This window comes from Mycteria americana, chromosome 13, assembly GCF_035582795.1.
Source record: "Mycteria americana isolate JAX WOST 10 ecotype Jacksonville Zoo and Gardens chromosome 13, USCA_MyAme_1.0, whole genome shotgun sequence".
Lineage (NCBI taxonomy): Eukaryota > Metazoa > Chordata > Aves > Ciconiiformes > Ciconiidae > Mycteria > Mycteria americana.
In genome coordinates this window covers 18871814-18889393 of record NC_134377.1, presented here as the reverse complement: position 1 = coordinate 18889393, position 17580 = coordinate 18871814, and the positions used below count along the sequence as shown (strand labels likewise).

General features: G+C 42.4%; 1 protein-coding gene across 1 annotated transcript; it reads right to left on the bottom strand.

Moving 5' to 3' along the window:
* Window positions 1-4657: 4657 nt before the first annotated feature.
* On the bottom strand, window positions 4658-15263 carry LOC142416482 (solute carrier family 2, facilitated glucose transporter member 11-like). Its single transcript, XM_075516082.1, has 12 exons — window positions 15240-15263; window positions 13547-13645; window positions 12378-12538; window positions 11742-11866; window positions 10712-10841; window positions 9577-9725; window positions 8586-8773; window positions 7272-7382; window positions 6531-6632; window positions 6100-6175; window positions 5641-5768; window positions 4658-4864 (listed from the first exon to the last, which is right to left on the bottom strand). Exons 1-12 carry the CDS (start codon window positions 15261-15263, stop codon window positions 4658-4660), a joined length of 1500 nt encoding a protein of 499 aa, XP_075372197.1.
* Between the last annotated feature and the right edge of the window lie 2317 nt (window positions 15264-17580).

The following is a 17580-nucleotide window of genomic DNA, read 5'->3' as shown; positions in this document are numbered from 1 at the left end:
GCTCTGAGAGCCCTTGTCAAGTCTGTCAGAGGAGAGATATGTTTTCTATGCTTAGATTATAAGAAGTTGGGATCATAGCACAGAAGTTAAATTCTAACTATGTGGCTTTTAGTGAATTGTGTCCTCTTCGAACACGGGCCAGGGACTCTTCTTGCTGGTTTAATTATTCTAAGACCCAGATATGCCAAGCTGATTACAACATTGGTAAATGTTTATCCTTCTTGTATTGGGAGCGCTCCCCCTTACTCGCACTGCTAAAAAAACTACGTCTTCCTGTCATGTGGGGAGCCAGATGGTACTACCATCTTTCCTTCAGGGGAGCAGAGTCCCTTTTCACCTCTGCGACGTGACTCTGCTTCGGCAGAGTATGTTTTCCTCCTCTCCAGTCTACTACAGAGATAAACCACTTTGTATTGTAGCTGAACTGTAATGCCTGTCTTCTTGCATGCTATAAAATTTTCAGTTGCTTGAAGTGATTTGAACAATTTCCCAATTGCAGGACATGAAGTATCTGAATATGGGCATGGAGAAGGAGCCTTGTCCTTGCTAACACCCAGTTTTTACAGAGGGTCACACTGTTTCCAGAACCACTCAGAAGCCTCACTATTACCTCCCTATAACCATGGAGATGGCCTAGTGTGTGCCAGAGCAGGATGCTCATTCTGTTCTGGCTTGAGAGTTTATTTTAAGAAGTATTTTCACCTTAAAAATTTCGGTTTTGAATCAACTAAAGACTTGACTATTTACGAAGAGTGTAAGTTAATTCTTGCGTCCCTCAGGCTTCTATGTATAACGTGTAACATTTTGTACTACACTGAGTACAACATAGTTCACTCTATACTACAAAGATTTAACGGTCTACGGTTAGTGCTGAAAGCAGAGGCAGGAAGGTGGGGTTATGGTTCTGAAGGCAACAGAAGCTTTGCTCAGGAGCATGGTGGAAGAACTGACATTCCTCCTACAGTTTGCTTTTCATGTTACAGCGACTGACAACAGCCCCACACTGTCCCCTGGGCCATGTGCCGTGCAGCACAGGGCGAGCTTGCTGAGTCACACCTTCACCTTTCTCCTGCTGGATGTCCTAGTAATGCTCTCTCCCCAAACCCTCTGCCCCGGTGTCGTGTTGCACATCAGTACAGCATATTCAAGTATAATTCAAGCTGAATTCTTCTTTCCACCCATTCCATTTTCATCATTCCTGAAATCTTCATCACCTCCACATCAGCTGTGGTCATGTATTTCATTCCTTCCCCTCTCAGCACAGACTCCTCAAATGTTATCACTTCCTCTTCTAAAACACCCCAGAATCTACCTTTCTCTTCAATTACTACTGCAAAAATCCCTGTCTTTATTTAGGTTTTCTCTTGCTTCTTACAAATTCCTCCTTTCAGTCTCCAGTCACTTCAACACTGGCCACTGCCCTCCCCTCAGCCAAAGATTTTGCTGTCACAGAGAAGACTGCAGCCAGATTGTACAGCTGTCCCCTGTCCTCTCTTACCACCACCAACCACTTTATCCTCTAGGATCAGACCAGAACTGTGTCCAGCAGAGCATCCCAGAGCTGTCAGTCGCAAACAGCACTTGTAGGCAAAAGCATAAGAACTGAGCAAGTGTGCAGTGACGCTTTCCCTGTGCGTCTTGCAGGCCCCAGTGATGCGCAACCCTGGGACTTTGTCGGTCAGGATGGTGTCTTTATATTTGCTCCTTCCATGCATTTACTGAGATCCTCTTTGAACTCTTGTAAACTTTTGTTGTTCCCAACTCCTGTGGTGGAAAGGTCTAACGAGATACTTGAACAATCCAGTGTTACTTCTTGCTCTCTGTCTGGATACACGAAAAGCTACTTTTGAAATAATTACCTCTCTCTTTTGCCGTTTCTTTCATTTTATCTTTACTTTCCTTTTAACTTCTTCTATTTCCTGTATCAAATTTGAATGTCATATCTCTGTTTCCAGACCTTTTCATGCTGTACTGTCCCTTGCAAGTCCATTTTTATTTTTCTTTTCCCTCTCAAAAGGGTTCTGCCAGACTAACAGCAAACCATTTTGCTAGACTCAGACAGCAGGGTTCAGGCACCTTAGAGTGGGGCCGTGGGCAGGGAGCAGATGAGCCTGAATGAACTAGGAGGGGAAAGGAGGATTTGTTCTTTGAGCTGAGGATGTTCTTGGCTGCTGGAAGGAGGGACACACATGGCAGCTCTGGGTCTTTCTGGAGAGGTTTTTAAACACTCTGTCTGTGGCCAGATTTTAACATCTGGTTGATCAAACAGTCCCTGCAGAGCCCTGTTCCTCTTTGTCCTGTTGTCTGTATTTGTCCCAGAATACTCATACTGCTGCCTCATTTCTATCTGGCCTCACACTTTTGTTCGGTGCTGTAATATGGAAAAAGCAAGACTTAAATGCCTAGTATAGTTCTTACTTATTTTCCTGAAGAAGAAGACAGGATGAGTCTTTCCACCTAGATTTGAACACTACAAGAAATGTGCTTATTCCAGACCCAGTACTTAGGTCACCCAATACCCTTGGCTTGGAGGGATTTTGATTTCAAAGATGCCATGCGTTGCACTTGTGTGATCCTGGAAATCAAATAGATACACTGCAGATTCACAAGTACTTCTTTAACCTTTATTCCCAATCCATGCTAGTTAATGGCAGTGTTAATGATTTACCATGCTTTCCCTATTGCAGACAGGATTTACTAGTAGGAGGGAAGAAGGGAAGAAGTCAGGCACGCTGGACAACATCATGCTTGTAGAAAGACATATAAGGAAATGAGTTTTTAGTATCTTGTAAGACGCTAAAAACTTCCTCACTGGGAACCAGTAATGTTGAGAAAGACCAGACCAAATAAAGACTTTTTAAATAATCAAGGTCTTACCTAATCCTTTCTTTTCAAAATACTTTAAGTGTTTCTTCTTTTTATTTTCCCTGCATTTTTGATCAGAAGGAACATATGTTGGTTCTTACTGTGGTATTGTGCAATCCATGACCTCCAGCCTTGAAACTATAAACTTTGCCTAGCTTTTTTTGTAATATGATGATTGTCATAGGAAGGATGGCTGTGTTGGGGAAGTCCACTGCTCTTGGTATTAGCTCTTGGCACTGCTACAAATATTGTTAGAGGATGGTGTGAAGATAAAACGGCAGGAGCCTTAGGGCTGTGAAAGAAACTGCTGCTCAATATTCGGGTCTTTTTGCAAATTTTATTGTGCAGCATCTGCAACAGTCAGTAGTGAAGATCTCATTTCCAGGACGAGGCAGACACAGTATTCCTTGACCCCGACAACACACTTCCAGAAGATGGGCTCTCCTCTGTCCCTGACTCTTCAATCAATGAAAACCAAATCCAGGCATGATCAGTAGGATATGTTTTCCTAGTCACTGCTTTTTTATTTCCTTATCAGTAAACTGCAAAGCATGAAGAAAAGCAAGAGTGCGTCATGTTGTATAGCAATGAATACAAAAAGTGAAGCCCTTTTTGCCATTTTTTGTAATGAAAATATGGAGTATTCAGAGACCTGGAGAGAGAAGCAAACACTCAGATATACCGACCGGGTTCTCTGGCAGAGGCACCACCCTTTTTTGTCTCATCAGTACCAGTTACTCTTGGGAACTCAATCCCATTGAAACCCAGCGTTTCTTCTCTCTGACGTGAAATAACTCCAGGCCGAAGACATGCTACATAATCATTGCTAATGAAGAAGGAGAACCTGCCCACTGTGGATTAGCCCACTCATGATTTCCTGCAGCTCTGCTTTCTTCACTCATGCTTTCTTTCAGTGCTGACATATCCCTGTTTGTCCCAATAGAAGAATCTCCAAAATCTAGGCAATGTACCTGATTACCAAGCAAGAGGTTTGGCTTGAGGTGACAAGTTACGCTTGGATCCTTCTCTAGCATAGTGTCTCCTTTACATCAGGACCTTATACCTCCTTTACACCTTTTTTTTTCAGACGTAGCAATGATTTCCCCTTCCTCCCCCCCCCCCCCCCCAAGAAAAAGGATGACGACCATGCTGCAGGTCACAGAAGTGTGGTCATGAGCTCCTCAAGAAAGTCCTAGTTGCCCCTATACCCATGTACTTGCTCTCAAGTCTAACTGTAAGAGGGGGAAACATTGCATATCGATTCTGTCTACTGATAGGCAAGGTACTCTTCCTCCACTGGATTAAAGAGCTAAACACTTCTTTTCATCTGGACTGAAGGTCCTCCTCTGGGAAAGCTCAGCAGCACTGACTTGTTAATAGGAGCAGATAATTTCAACCTAAAAGCTCTGTCTTCTTTTTCTCTCAGTTTCACAAGTGTGCTGTACATCTGAACCTTCCACACTCCCTTCCTCGAATAACTGTGGAGTCCTGGTTTTGGTAAGAAAAATAGCAAATCCTGTGTTTTCAGTTTACACAGGTGCTAACTTGCAGGGACTGACAAAGATCTTATTTCTTTATACCCTGTGTTTAATTTTTTTCTGCAGAGGATTTAATTCAGCTCATATTTCACCAGTTGGAGAGAACCATGTTTATTCTGCACCCTGCACTGCAGGTGATTATTTTTAAAATACACATTTGTGCTGTTTGTGGAGCAATGGATTCTCTCTTGCTTAGTGAGGCTTCTGGGCACTACAATAATAAAAGAGCAAAATATGGAGTGGAGAGTTTGTTATTAAAGTCTAGTAACAATCATCACTGAGCAGTTACTCTTCTGTAGGGCTGTCTGTCTCTTCTGTCCACGGTAGTTCAGGCGGTTGAACTCCTCCATGACCTGCAGCATGGTCTTCCCTTTGGTCTCTGGCATCACCAGGAAGACAAAGATAGCCATGGACAGACAGTATGTCAGGAAAATGATGAAAGAGAAACTACCAAGACCTTCCTATAGGAAAAGAAAGAGACAAAATGTGTTCATATAAATTGATCTAGATTTCTTTCTCTTATGATAGATTTGTTTCTCTTATGATATGGAGTTTCTGGTTTTGTATTTACTAAAAAACTTGGTCAGGGACTCAGTTGATGTAAATCCTGCTTGATGCCCCCTGGGGAATGGCACCGAGTGGTAAGATGAACTAATTCTCCTTCCCTGTTTGAAGGAGGAAAGTTGTATGCTCAGCAGACATTGAATGTCATTGCTTTACAATTCAGAGAAGTTCTGAGCTTCAATTACTCTTCCTTTCTGCTCCATCCTTCTCAGTCAGTGCTAGACTGGGGAAGGTACGTAGCGTGCTAGCTCTGTCCCTCCTCGCAGAGTCCAAAACTGCAAAGGCTTTCGTTTCCTGCTACTTACTAGTGCTGGGTGAAATCTCTGGGCCTGCTCACTTTCCACATTAACCCCAAAGGAGATGCACATACAGGACAAGGGGGGAAAAGAAGGGAGGCCCTCACGACATTCACATGATGTCTAACAGTGTTGGTGCCTCTGTCACTGCTTCCGTGTTTGCCAGTGTCACACTCTAACTGTGTGTAGAGTTAGCAGCATTTTGTGCATTTGCTACACTTTCACTAGATATCTGGGTAAAAAGAAAGAGGCCATCAGAACTGCAATTAGTTTGGGCTCTGTCCTTTGCATGAAGTGTTGAAAAAGAGAAGTATGCTCTGGGTTCAAGAAGGGTCTAACCCCCTCTGAACTTAAACAAAACACCCTACTTTGCTTACCACAATGAAAGGGAACAAAAGTCCAAGGATGAAGAGTTGGATCCAGTTTGTAGCGCCATTAAAAACATAAGCAGCTGGTCTGTATGACTGAATAAATATTTCTGTAGGCAAGGGGCATAATACTCCAGCTGAAAAAAATGTTGGAGAAAAAAGGAAGTTTCGAAATTTTGCAAGATGCTTCTGTAACTCACGCTTCATATTGCCACATAAGTTAATGGTTTTAACTGACCTGGAAGTGTTTGAGGTGCTGCTTGGCTCTTCAGGAGGAAGGCACGTAGAAATGCAATATGAAATGAAGTTTTACCTCCTACCACAGTATGGAGGGGAACATCTACCCCCGTGCTGAATCAGGAGTAGGGATTCACGCTAACTGTGGAACAGCTATGCCTGGGACCTCTCCTGAAGGCTGCAGTGAGGAAGGAATGAGTATATGAAACCATTCCAGTAGAAAATACCAACCTGGCCCAATGCCAAAGCTCATGATGAAAATAAAGATGAGTGCAACAGAGCAGTATGGTACCCAGGAAAAGGAATCCTATGGTAGGAAATGAAAAGCAAATAAAATCAGAAATTAAAATTTTATTTATCCAGCTCCATTAGAAACATTCATCACTGCTAAGTATGTCAATGTTAAACATGCATCTGTTTCCTCTACTTCCAGAAACTTCACAAGGAGATAGTCTTGGCAGTGATCATGGCTGTATAAAGCTATTGGCTTTAATCTGCATGTACATAGCTGGGAACAGACCTCTGTTAGTATGATGGTTAGCCCCAAAAATACTTTTACTCCCATTAAAAAGTGATTTGGGAGGAGGGAAATAGTAATGATATCTGCCATACAATAAAACATGAAGACGGGACATAGCTCTAATGCGTAAGTGGGGTCTTACCTGTAGTGAAAGCGTGACTGTGAGGAGCCCTAAAGCCAAGGCCATAATAGTGTAGCTTTTCCACAGCAGTGTCTTCCTCCCTGCACGCTCAATTAGGAAACCCTGCAACCAGGAGGACATGCTGTCAGCTCCAAAGGACAGACCTTAAAGGCAGTCACTGGTGAGCTGCTCCAGTAGCTGCCTTCACCGGCCAAGCAGGGGATCTCTGAAGAGTAGGGGACTGGGATGTGGTTCCTCCTCTTGGAGGGTGAGTAAAGACATCTGAGGGGGCTGAACGGCACCAGGAGCTGCAGGGAGGGGGGGAAGGTAGGGAGGTGCAGGGCTGCAGGGAGCATTGCCCAGGCAGAGGAGGCCTGAGTTAGCACTCTGCAGGCAAAGGATAGCCAGGGAGGACAGCAAAGTGGAAATGCTTGCACTGTTAATTGCCATGAATCCTACCGCCACGAATCCTACTGATAAGTGGACACAAGGACTGTCATCTGCCCTTCCTACAGAGGGGAACTGCGACTCCCAAGGCTGGGTCTGTGATTTTGAGGGAAAGACTCTCCTATCCTCCCATAAATTGAATATAAATGCCCACATTTGCAGGGTGTGTGGAGATGATTTTGTGTGATCAGTGCAAAGTACTACGGTTGATTTGTTGCAGAAGTTTGATTCCTGAAGCTCCATTTACAGTATTTCTAAAGATTGAAATGAACCATGCATTACAGAAGAATTAAATTCAGCTGAAGAGCCACTTACACACAGAACTGTAGTGAGGATCTCGGTGATCCCAACTCCCAGGGAGACATAGTGGATTTGAACAGGGGGGATTCCAGCCTTTATAAAGACATTGTATGCATAAAAGTAAACCTGGAAAGAACAGAAATGTGTGAAGGCTGTACCCATGTGGTCACGTTTACACTAGCTTCTGTCTTTTTTGACAGAAAATAACTAATCAAGCCTTAACAAAACAGAAAATCTTCTTGATTTCAGTAACTAATTCTCAATGTTTTCACGAGGCTTATTTGTGCAGAACAGCTTTTACTAGCAGCTCTGTCTTGAAGCCAGTAACAAATACAGAAAAACTTTTTTTTTTTTTTTGCTTGCTTGCTTTTAGCACTGCCTTTGTCTTATGTTACAGGTTATAATTCTACCTGACATCTTTCACATATTTTAGTGTCTCGTACTTTGGATGAGGAGCATACAGAAATGTGGACAGTACATACTAAACAAATGGTTTAAATTATCTTTCTACATCATCTTTAAGCCTTTGCAGTGATTTTGATAGTGACTATTTTTCTGGATGTAAGCAATCCTAAAGCATAAGAAATTCCACTGTTAATATGCTCAATTTCTACTGGTCCTTCATGGTACAGTTACTGCTGCACCAGTGGGGGTAGAAAGGGGTCTTATGAATCTTGAAGTCTTTCTGAATTTGCAAAATTAATCTGGATTTTGAAACTTTTATGCCTTTATTATAAGCTCATTTTATACAATAACTATTCCAATACTCAATACTATCTACTGAAACACAGATAGAGAGATTTCCAGAGAAAAGGTATATTAGAGAGTATGTATCAGTAACTGTCACATATATTACTGGGATGTTGTAACTGTCTATAATCTGAGAAAGTGCAAAGTTAAAGGATTTAGAAAAAAACCCAAAGAGGTAAGAGTATGGAAATACACTCTCAGTGTACGTGACAAACCTGACTCAGTTTGTACTGAAACAGCTGAACAATTTTGGGCAGTGCGTTCCGGAGTTCAGAGACCCAGAGGAGGTTATGCTGTTCTTTACTTGTTCTGTATCTGAGATTTTATTTTATCCCCTTCCATTCTCTTGTCATAACAGGGTCATCCATAGAGGTGCCTTCAGATGACACTTGCTAAAACACAGTTCTCAACTTATCCCAGGTCCCAGACTTCCATGGGAAAAGATTATAATAAACAGTAACAACAGATCCCCTCCTTACAGCCACTGTTGCAGTCAGCGTTTTACTACTTGTTGCAGAGCTTACTTTTTGCCAAGAAACTGTAAGCAATCTAGAAAGCAGAGAAAAGTAGCACACGTACCACATTGACGCCAATTAACTGCATGCATGAGGAGACAAGGAAGAGAGTGATGAGCTGCCAACGGACAGCTTTGTCATGAAAAAGATCACAAACGCTCTTAGCCTTCTCCCCACGGATGGCTTCTTGCTCTGCCATCATGTCATCTATTTCAGCCATATGGTCACCGTCTCCCCAGAGCTGCTTCACAGCTGGAAGGAGAGGAAGAGAGAAGATGACTCCTGGTCCAACCTCGCCAGCACAGACGTGAATTCAGAGGATTACTTCCTGCCTTGCAGAGTGCCTTATTTGAGCTTCAGGCTCTTTGCTTCCTAGAGATCTGGGTTCAGATTAGACACAGATCCAGTTCATTGCTATCTATTTTTACCCATAAATCTTAATCACGACCTCACCTTTGTCCAGTAGCTGCTTACAGTGTTTCAATGTAAATCACGCCTAAATTCTTAACAATCCTTCCCCAAATACCCTCCTGCTAAAGGTGCAGTTCTAGTGCACACACCAAAACATAGACAAGGAGAAATGACTCCTACATTAAAACATAAGTCTACATCCAAAGAGTTCTCTCTTTTGATAGTTAAAAACCCACAATGGCTGTTTCTCTGTTTATGTCAGTAGTTGCTGTTAGGGTTACTCAAGAACTGGAATGCTTATGGATATGGCATGACAGTAAAGACCATCCCTTTCTTACACAGAGCCAGACGGTACATTATTCACACCCTGACTGTTCAGGGCGGAATCTGTATTGATGGAAATACAAGCTCTGTGTGATCACGTCCCTCGGAGGATCCTGGCAGAGAGTAAGGGAAACACTAGTGCCAAGAGAGCACTAATATCAAAACAGAAGAGGCTATTTTTCATTAAAGCTGAAGGTGGTTTCAGAGCCAAAAGACCCAGAGTCTTTTTCCCAACTGTACCTCTCTTCCAGGCTTATGCGGGGCTTTACTGTATTTTCCACTTTTTGCTAACATGAATGCTTTGCAGCCCATTTCCGTACCTTTGATGCACCCCTCCTTGTCCTTTTTGTCAATGAGCAGGTAGCGGGGAGAGTCTGGGAAGAAGGGGAGGGTGAGAAGCTGAACGAGGGCGGGAAGCGCGTTGGCTGCCATAAGAATAGGCCAGAGAGCATCTACTCCAAGGACTTCTCTGAAACAAAACCAGCAGACCAAGAGGAGCTGAGCAACCATGTGGACAGGCCGCGTGAGCACACGCAGAAGCAGGGTGGTCCCTCGGCCCTGCTGTGTGTGTCCTGGCAGCTCTCACCCAGGAGCCTCCAGCATTTCTCAGCCCAGAAGAATGAAAATCTCAGTGGGAGGCAGAAGGGGAGAGCAGAGTGCTGTTGCCTGCAGCACATGAAGTACACAGTGCTGCCACCAGTTTCTCAGTGGTGAGTGCAGCAAGGCTAACTGCATCCTCCTGCAACAGCTGAAGGCCCACAGGGATGAACAGTATCCCAGCACAAGTGCTGAAGAAAGAACCCACAGTGGCTGGTGCCTCTGTTTCGGAGCCAAAGAGTCTCAGGTTACAATGAAGACAGGATCCACTGGTTATCGGCCTGGTACTGACTGTCCCAAATAGCAGCCACTGAGTTTCCTGCAGCTTTGAGAACACTGTGGCCAGAATGATGCATGCCTGGGAATGGGGTGGACCATCTTTGGCACAGGACAGGCAGAAGGAGCCTGTGCTGGGGAGGGAATGAATCCACCATAGGTTTCTGGGTTTGCGTGTGTATTTGATGGGTGGGTGTGCCAGTTTGTGTATATTTTCAAGAAAGTTTGGATGGATCTGACATTCCCTGTTCCTTCTAAAAAAATTAAAATTAAAGGTCAGTTCTTACAAAAGATGGATTTCTTTCAAACCCATTGAAGTCTGTTAAAGGTTTTAATTATCTGTATTTTGATCTGTCTTTGCTAGGAAGCAACGCGGTTCTTCAGGATTAAATATTTCATATGATTTCTGCTTCTCATTCACTTAAGTCAGGAATTTGGGCTGAGCTAATTCAGTCTGACTGTCTAGGATACCCTGAAAAAATATCTAAAAATAGTTGCTGTTTTGCCTATCCATAGGCTTGCATTGACATATGCATATATTTTAATAACAGAAGAAATAAAATAGGTCTCAGACCCCCTTACCTGAGACCCAGAGCAAATCCTACAAACTTTCCGACGGCAGTGGCAGTAGAAGCTGTTATGGCAATCAGCCCGCGGAGCTTCCGTGGGGCACATTCCCCAGCATACATGAGATGGATATTCAGAGCTAAACCTGCAGTGACAAATGACTGTCAGGGCAATTCAAACTTCCATAGGTCTGCTGTGTTGGAGGGGATCATTACAGGCAAAGCATATAGGGTTAGGGTCTGAGATACTTCTTTAACCATGCCGAGTATGTGTCTGCCTAACATGAAGCATGTTTCCAGTACCATGGCCTTGCATCTTTGCTAAATATTTCACTAAGCAAGTATGTTCCGCTGTGAAATCCGTTCTTCATCAGGCTGGCCTTCTCTTACGATGTTTCCTACAGACGCATATACAGGATTGCTATTGCTCCCTTTAATCTCAAATTATATATTTCAGTGTCTACTCAGGATGCTATGTGCCTTATTTTGTGCTTGAAACCAACAAGTTAACAAATGCTATATATTCCATTTTCTCAGTGAATTAATATTTATCTTCTGTCTTCATTTTTTTTTGCTGGTTAGTATTATCTTTATCCAGCTGCTCAGGGATCGAAAACACTGGCAGAATGTAACCTTCTGAGGCATCCAGAAATGAGAATTGCCCAGCTTGAAAACCATTCGCTTGTCTGTAATATGGAAGGCAGTATCAGACACAACAAGCAGCAACAGAAACAACAGCGGTCAGCTTTCTGTTGAGTGAGCATGCTCCCCTGAAATATTGCATGTTTTGGCTTTTTCACAAGTTGGCAGTACTTTTTATACGGATTGGATATAAAGATAAAAGAACGAGAAATGGAGATGTCACACATGATTAATTTAATTATGCTTGTGTTTTCTTATTTAGTTAAAAGATGCACTCAGCAATCAGGTCCTCTGCAGAGTTTAGTAAAAATCTGTGATCCGTATACTCAGACTGGTAAATCCTTGTGACCCTCAGTCACTGCTCTCCCAACAATTTAATACCATAGGCAGGAATGCTAATTTACCTCCACACACTCCAGAAAATAACCTTCCAGCGATGATCATCTCAAAGGATCCACACAGCCGGCTGAGTCCCATCAGAGTTGCGCTCAACAGAGCAGGGACATTGGCGAACAGCATGGCCTTCTTCCTGGAATTCATTTAAATTAATGTGACCATAAATATTGTCCATGTGTCATTCACAGTCTGACAGAAATGGCACTGAATTGTACCATGGTCAAAGACTCTGTGCCAGCTTCTGAGATCAGCTGCAGTGAAGTAAATGGGAAATGAAAATAAGAAAACTTTGTCATGGACTGATAAGCTAGTTGAAGCTTTTGATGCCTCTAGTGGAGCCAATATCTACGCTAAAGAACAAGCTTTGTGAGCAGTTGTCTGTGAAATTCACTTTAAAATGCAGGCACTCCTCATGTGATTTCTCTGGACTGGCTTTACTTTGGAATTTGTAAGGGAGAGGGTATGATTTTCTTTGTGATCATTGGCAGATTTTGCCATTCTGTTTCTTCACTGAACTGATCCTTCATCTGAAGCAGCTCTGGGCTGCTCACAGTGCCACTTTACAAGCAGTGTTTCTCCCAAGACACACTTATTTTTGCAGTTGTGGGTGTAAACAGAAAGACTAATGTAATCATTATTCCTACCTTCCAAATCTAACAGACAAATATCCGGCAGACAAGGACCCCAGAAGCCCACCGATGCTGTAAATGGACACAACAAAGGACCACATCAAAGTAATAATCTCTTCACTGGGAGAAGAGCCGTACCTCTTCAGCCAGGTCTCACGGATGAAACTTTTGATGTACTTCAAAAGAAAAACAGAAAACAATGGACTCAGCCAACATGTTTTTGCATAACTGCACCTTTTTTTTACTTCTCTTACCTACTTACTGGTCTTTTTGATACATTTCTATCAAGACCTTGGTTGAAATCTTAGCCCCAGTGAAATCAAAGGGAATTTTGCCACTAACATCCCTGGAGTTAATGTTTTAGCAACAAGGTGCAATGACTAATTCAATGAATAAATATATCGATATTAAATATCAACAGTGAGTGCCACTAAGAGGGTGGCACGTTGGTCTTTTGTTTATGTGCTAAACCCTGGTTGTTTTGCTACCCGATCCTCCCCTCCATTCCCACTTATCTGTCTGTCTCTCTTGTCCTCCTGCTGCATCCTACCTCATGCCTTGGGTGAAATCCAGGTTTGACTTCAACTGACTTCAGTGAGATCAGGATTTGTCCCTCAATGATGTGGCCCATTGTGGGGTCTCTCTGACCTACTGTTCATAGCCCCCATGGCACCCTCATTCTTGATGAGGGTTCCCAATGTGGTGATAGCATGAGCTCAATAGTATGAGCTCAGCAGCATTCAGGATGACAAACACCTCCCCTAATTTTCCTTTTCCAGCTGCAGGTATCAGTGCTGACCTCAGCTCTAGAGCTACAGTCCTTCCCTGTCCTATTTCACCTTACAGACAGCCACTTAGACCTAGTGTGTGTGGCCAAGGACACGGTTCAAAGGACTCCCTGAGCACTGGAAAGAGGAGAATGTCCTGTGAGCAATCCAACTCAATAAGGGGAAAATGGCTGACTTTATAGACATCACTCATCCTCCCCTTTCCCAGTTCTGTCACACCAGACAGAAGTTAAAACCCAATGAAACACAAGAGCAACAGCAGCTATTCTTACAACCAAGAAACCACAATAAGTCTAGTTTTGATAGCAGAAGTGAAAAAGTTAGTGATTGCAAATAGAGGCAGGAATGCATAAGAACATTTAAATCCATGCTGGTAGCTCAATTTTTTGAGCTTACCTCAGCAGGAGAATTGATAATGGAGACCTGCAACCCATACTGGAAAGCTCCACCAATGCCCAGGACAAAAGCCAGGAGGAAGAGACTGTAGCTCATTTTCTGGCAGGAAATAAAAACAGCAAACAAAGCTCGTATAGCTATTCAGACATGTCTTGTTTTACCTTCAGGGACTCTTACAGCTTGAGCAATGTCACACACCTGCCTCCTCTGAGACCAAGGAGCCAGCGCAGAGTGCAACAGAAGACCACAACTACTAAAGCACAGGATAGTCAGAAATCTGAGGAGAGACAAAGCTCGTAGCTGTCTCCCAGAACCCAGTTACACACTTCAGTGCTTCTGTCTTCAGCTTTGGGCATCTTAATCTGCACTATCATAGGGTAACTAGTTGTGGGAGCATGGTGCAATGTGCAAGCATTATGTGCACGATTTCTATGTATTTGTCCTTCCTCCTCCTCCTTTCCCACTTGTTATCTCACCTAAATGAATATTTTGCTCAGTGACTTGGCGGAGACTAGATAAACATTCAGAGATTGAAGGGCATTCCTAGTTTCACGGTTTAATCACTCTTTCTTAGAACTGTATCTGATAGGAGGCTTAAGAATACCCCCACAATATAGTACTGCGATACACGCATATCTCATCCTTCCCACTCCCTCTGCTCTCTGTTACTGAGTGTCCTAGTGATATTCTGTCCAGCAATGATGGCATGATGCTGCACTTCTATCTCTAGAACAGATCATATTCAAAGGCAATGCTGAACAATGACTGCCAAACATTTACAAGCTGATTTCTAATCAGATGAATGTCATTGCTTGAACCGGCACCAAACTTATCCATGTTGCAACATTGTTGGCTTCAAAGGAGTCAGTTCTGAATAAATTTGGTATTTGGCACATTCATATATTAAATTACAACAATGTCCTGTTTGTCAAAGCACTAGGAAGAAATGAGATTCACAGTCTCTACTACTAGACATCCCCACTACCCTTCGTGCTACAAAAAAGGCCTCACATCAGCACAAAACTCCCCATCAGCAAGAAAATCAGTAAGCCCTATGCTAACGGCAAATTTTATATCGCACCTGCAGCAAATTTCTTAGTCTCATCCCTATTCTGTACTATAACACCATTGCTTGATTTTTCTCTGGCATCTCCAGTCTAATAGATTTTAAATTCAGGAAGATTTTTTTTAACTTAATATTCATCCTAAAATTGCTTTTTAAAAACATCTTTGTTTTATCTTTTCTTAGTATCGGTTCCTATACTTCCTTGACTGGAAAGGATTGTTTTCCATCCTTTGGTGTTTATATCTTTCAGATATTTTGTTATTCATAACTCCTGTATTGTGGAGGACTTTTTCAGTCTTCCAGCCTTCCTCCATCTATTAAATCATGCAGGGGTTTTTTTGTTGCTCTCCTCTGAACTCCCTTGGTTTGTCTTCCTCTGTTATCTATCAGACATTAAATAGAAATGTGCTCTTAAATCCAGTTTTCTTTCTTTTTAAAAAAATAATTCCTTGCAAGATATTTGATATCTCTCAGATATGACCTCATACTATTATTTTAACCACATCTGATTCAGATTTACTTTTCTTTCTGTATTTAATTCATACAACAGGTATTTTAAAATAGCAGAAAGGAAAAAAATATGTACTGCTAAAATTCTATTTGGGGAAAAAAAGGAGAAACATATACCAACTTGCATGCAAAGGTAGTCATCTCAGCTTGCAGGCTAGATCTTTCCTGACGCTTTCTTTGGTTACTTTGGAAAAAGTCACTCTATATATAGAGAAAGAGGAGCTTGAGATAATATTTCAACACGTGATTTCATTCTTTCTCAGAGTTTACACTCCCTTTGGTTTGTCATGAAGTTCTTGCTATTTGGTTTGTCATTATTGTGTTGGTTACTGATGAAACTGCCGACAATTTTGGTGAGTTGTATATTCATGCCAGGGAAGAGAAGCTCCAGCAGCAGCTGACAGGCAATAAGAGCTGCAGGGGATGAGTAAAGGACAATAAAAAAGGCACTGATGGAAGCCAAAGTCCAGGGACTGGTGCAAACTGGAGTGGACTGGCTTGGACTCCCCAAGTCATAGGTTGGGCAATCATTTATCACATTTAAAGGAGAAGTTCCTGACTGCTACTTTGAGCCTCAGTACAGCAAAGCCTTCTGAAGCCTGACTTGACCAAGCCTGACTAAGCCTGTGCATTCAACTCTTGAATTACAGGGTCAGTTGACACTTTAAGAGTAATGGTCATTGCCTGACAAGTCTGTGTCCCTATAATATATGGTAGATGCTATGAAAGTTGAATGTCAGTTTTAAATCCTGATTGTAAAATAAATAAATTACATCTTTACTTCTATCCATAATTCTCAAAGGGCCTCTTTATCCAGCAGTCTCCAAGATGGTTCTGTTAAAAGGCTTTTACAAGTTATTCAAACAGCTTAGGGGGAAATTCCTTCTCCTGGTGAGTGGCTGCACTTGTCGGTTCCCCAGGCTAGGATGCTTTGTGTCTTCGGTGTCTGGAAGAATCCCAGCTGGATAGACAGGGACTGAGCTGTGTTGGAAGTGAGAGGTGGCTTGTGCAGAGGAGCATCATTTGAGGACAGCAGCAGTAACTATTTTTATCTGGTGTTGATGGTTATTAATCAATCCAACAGTGCACGGTGATTTGATTTGTAAACAATAATATGAACTATGAGTCTCTGAGGATCACTTTTCAAGATGTATTTGTGCCTAACACTTCACATGATAAGAAAATTGACCTGAACAAGTGTCATATGTTTTTTCAGTTGAAGGTGTTTTAATTCAGTAATAATTAACCAACTTGTTAAATGCTTCAATTAAAATGTAACCAATTAGACCAATTAAAATGTAACCACTGTTTGTCTTTGCTTAATCAGTCTAAAGACACCTGATTTCAGGCCATAGTCAGAAAAAATGCTGGAAGTTCGAATTAGTGTTTTCTGACACATGTACTCACAGGACCAGCTCTGAAATTCAGGCGGTCAAGCAAATGCGTATCATTTCTGAACAGGCGTGCTTCATACTGTCAGGTGCAGATGGCCTCCGTCCTTCCAGCACTCTGGGGACAGGCACAACAATACTGACTCATGGGAGCAGCCAAAAAGGTGGCCAAGGTGAGGACCTTTGGACATTGGAGGACTTCTCCCAGTTTTAACCAATTCTTCTCTGACCTGTATGTCCTGGCAGTTTGTGCCAGGCCTCTCCCTCTGCACAGGCCGTCTCTTCAGTCCTTCCCCTGCTTCCTAGCCTACATCTTCTCTACTGCCTTGTCTTCTTTGCTTCACTTCTGTCTCCTCTCCTTTCTCTGATCCTCACCAAAGGAATGACAGAATATTTTGATACCATCAGGACGGTACCAGCGCTTTTGCTTTGGCTGTGTGTTTTACTCTTTCCATCTGCCCCTCACTGCTCTCTACAGTTCCCAGCTCCATGGAGTCCTGCTCCTGTCTCAAAGTCCTGCGTATTTCAAAATCTCAGTGTTGTCCAAGAGCAGAAATACCTGCCCTTGCCCATGTCTGTATATGAATGACTTCTAAAATAGCAGCAATCACAAATGAACAAAAGTTTAATTTTTCCTATGTTATTAACCTTAGGTAGTGAAAGATAGTTCTTGCACAGACTCCTCTCCTGAGAAACAGATCTGCTGCTCCACTCATGCCCAGCATGACAGTAATACACTCCGGAAATGTTTACAATCTTGTCATTCAAAAATGCTGTATTTTTTTTAAAAGTAGTTGAAAAATTACTGAAAGAAACTTTAACTACTTATTTTGAAAATGTACGTGTTCGTCTTTGCTGCAACCATCAGCAGTGCTGTGACTTTCATACAAACAAAGCCAAAAGAAAAGAGACGGCTTGATTATGATTTTGAGAAGAAACTAGAAGAAATTTCACCAGTCAACCCAATGCCTGTCAAAGGCAATATTAAATGAGAAGTGTTGCCCTGTTCTGTACCAGGTTAGCTAAAAAGAATCAGTATCACATCCGGGTCTTTTCCAGTATGCTCT

Excerpts from the sequence above, each read along its gene's own strand:
- LOC142416482 (XM_075516082.1), bottom strand. The coding sequence starts at position 15,263 with ATGACTACCTTTGCATGCAAGTTG. Across the intron at positions 12,539-13,546 it reads TTATCAATTCTCCTGCTGAG|TACATCAAAAGTTTCATCCG; the intron begins GTAAGCTCAAAA and ends TTTCTTTTGAAG. Across the intron at positions 6,176-6,530 it reads CAGTCACGCTTTCACTACAG|GATTCCTTTTCCTGGGTACC; the intron begins GTAAGACCCCAC and ends TTCCTACCATAG.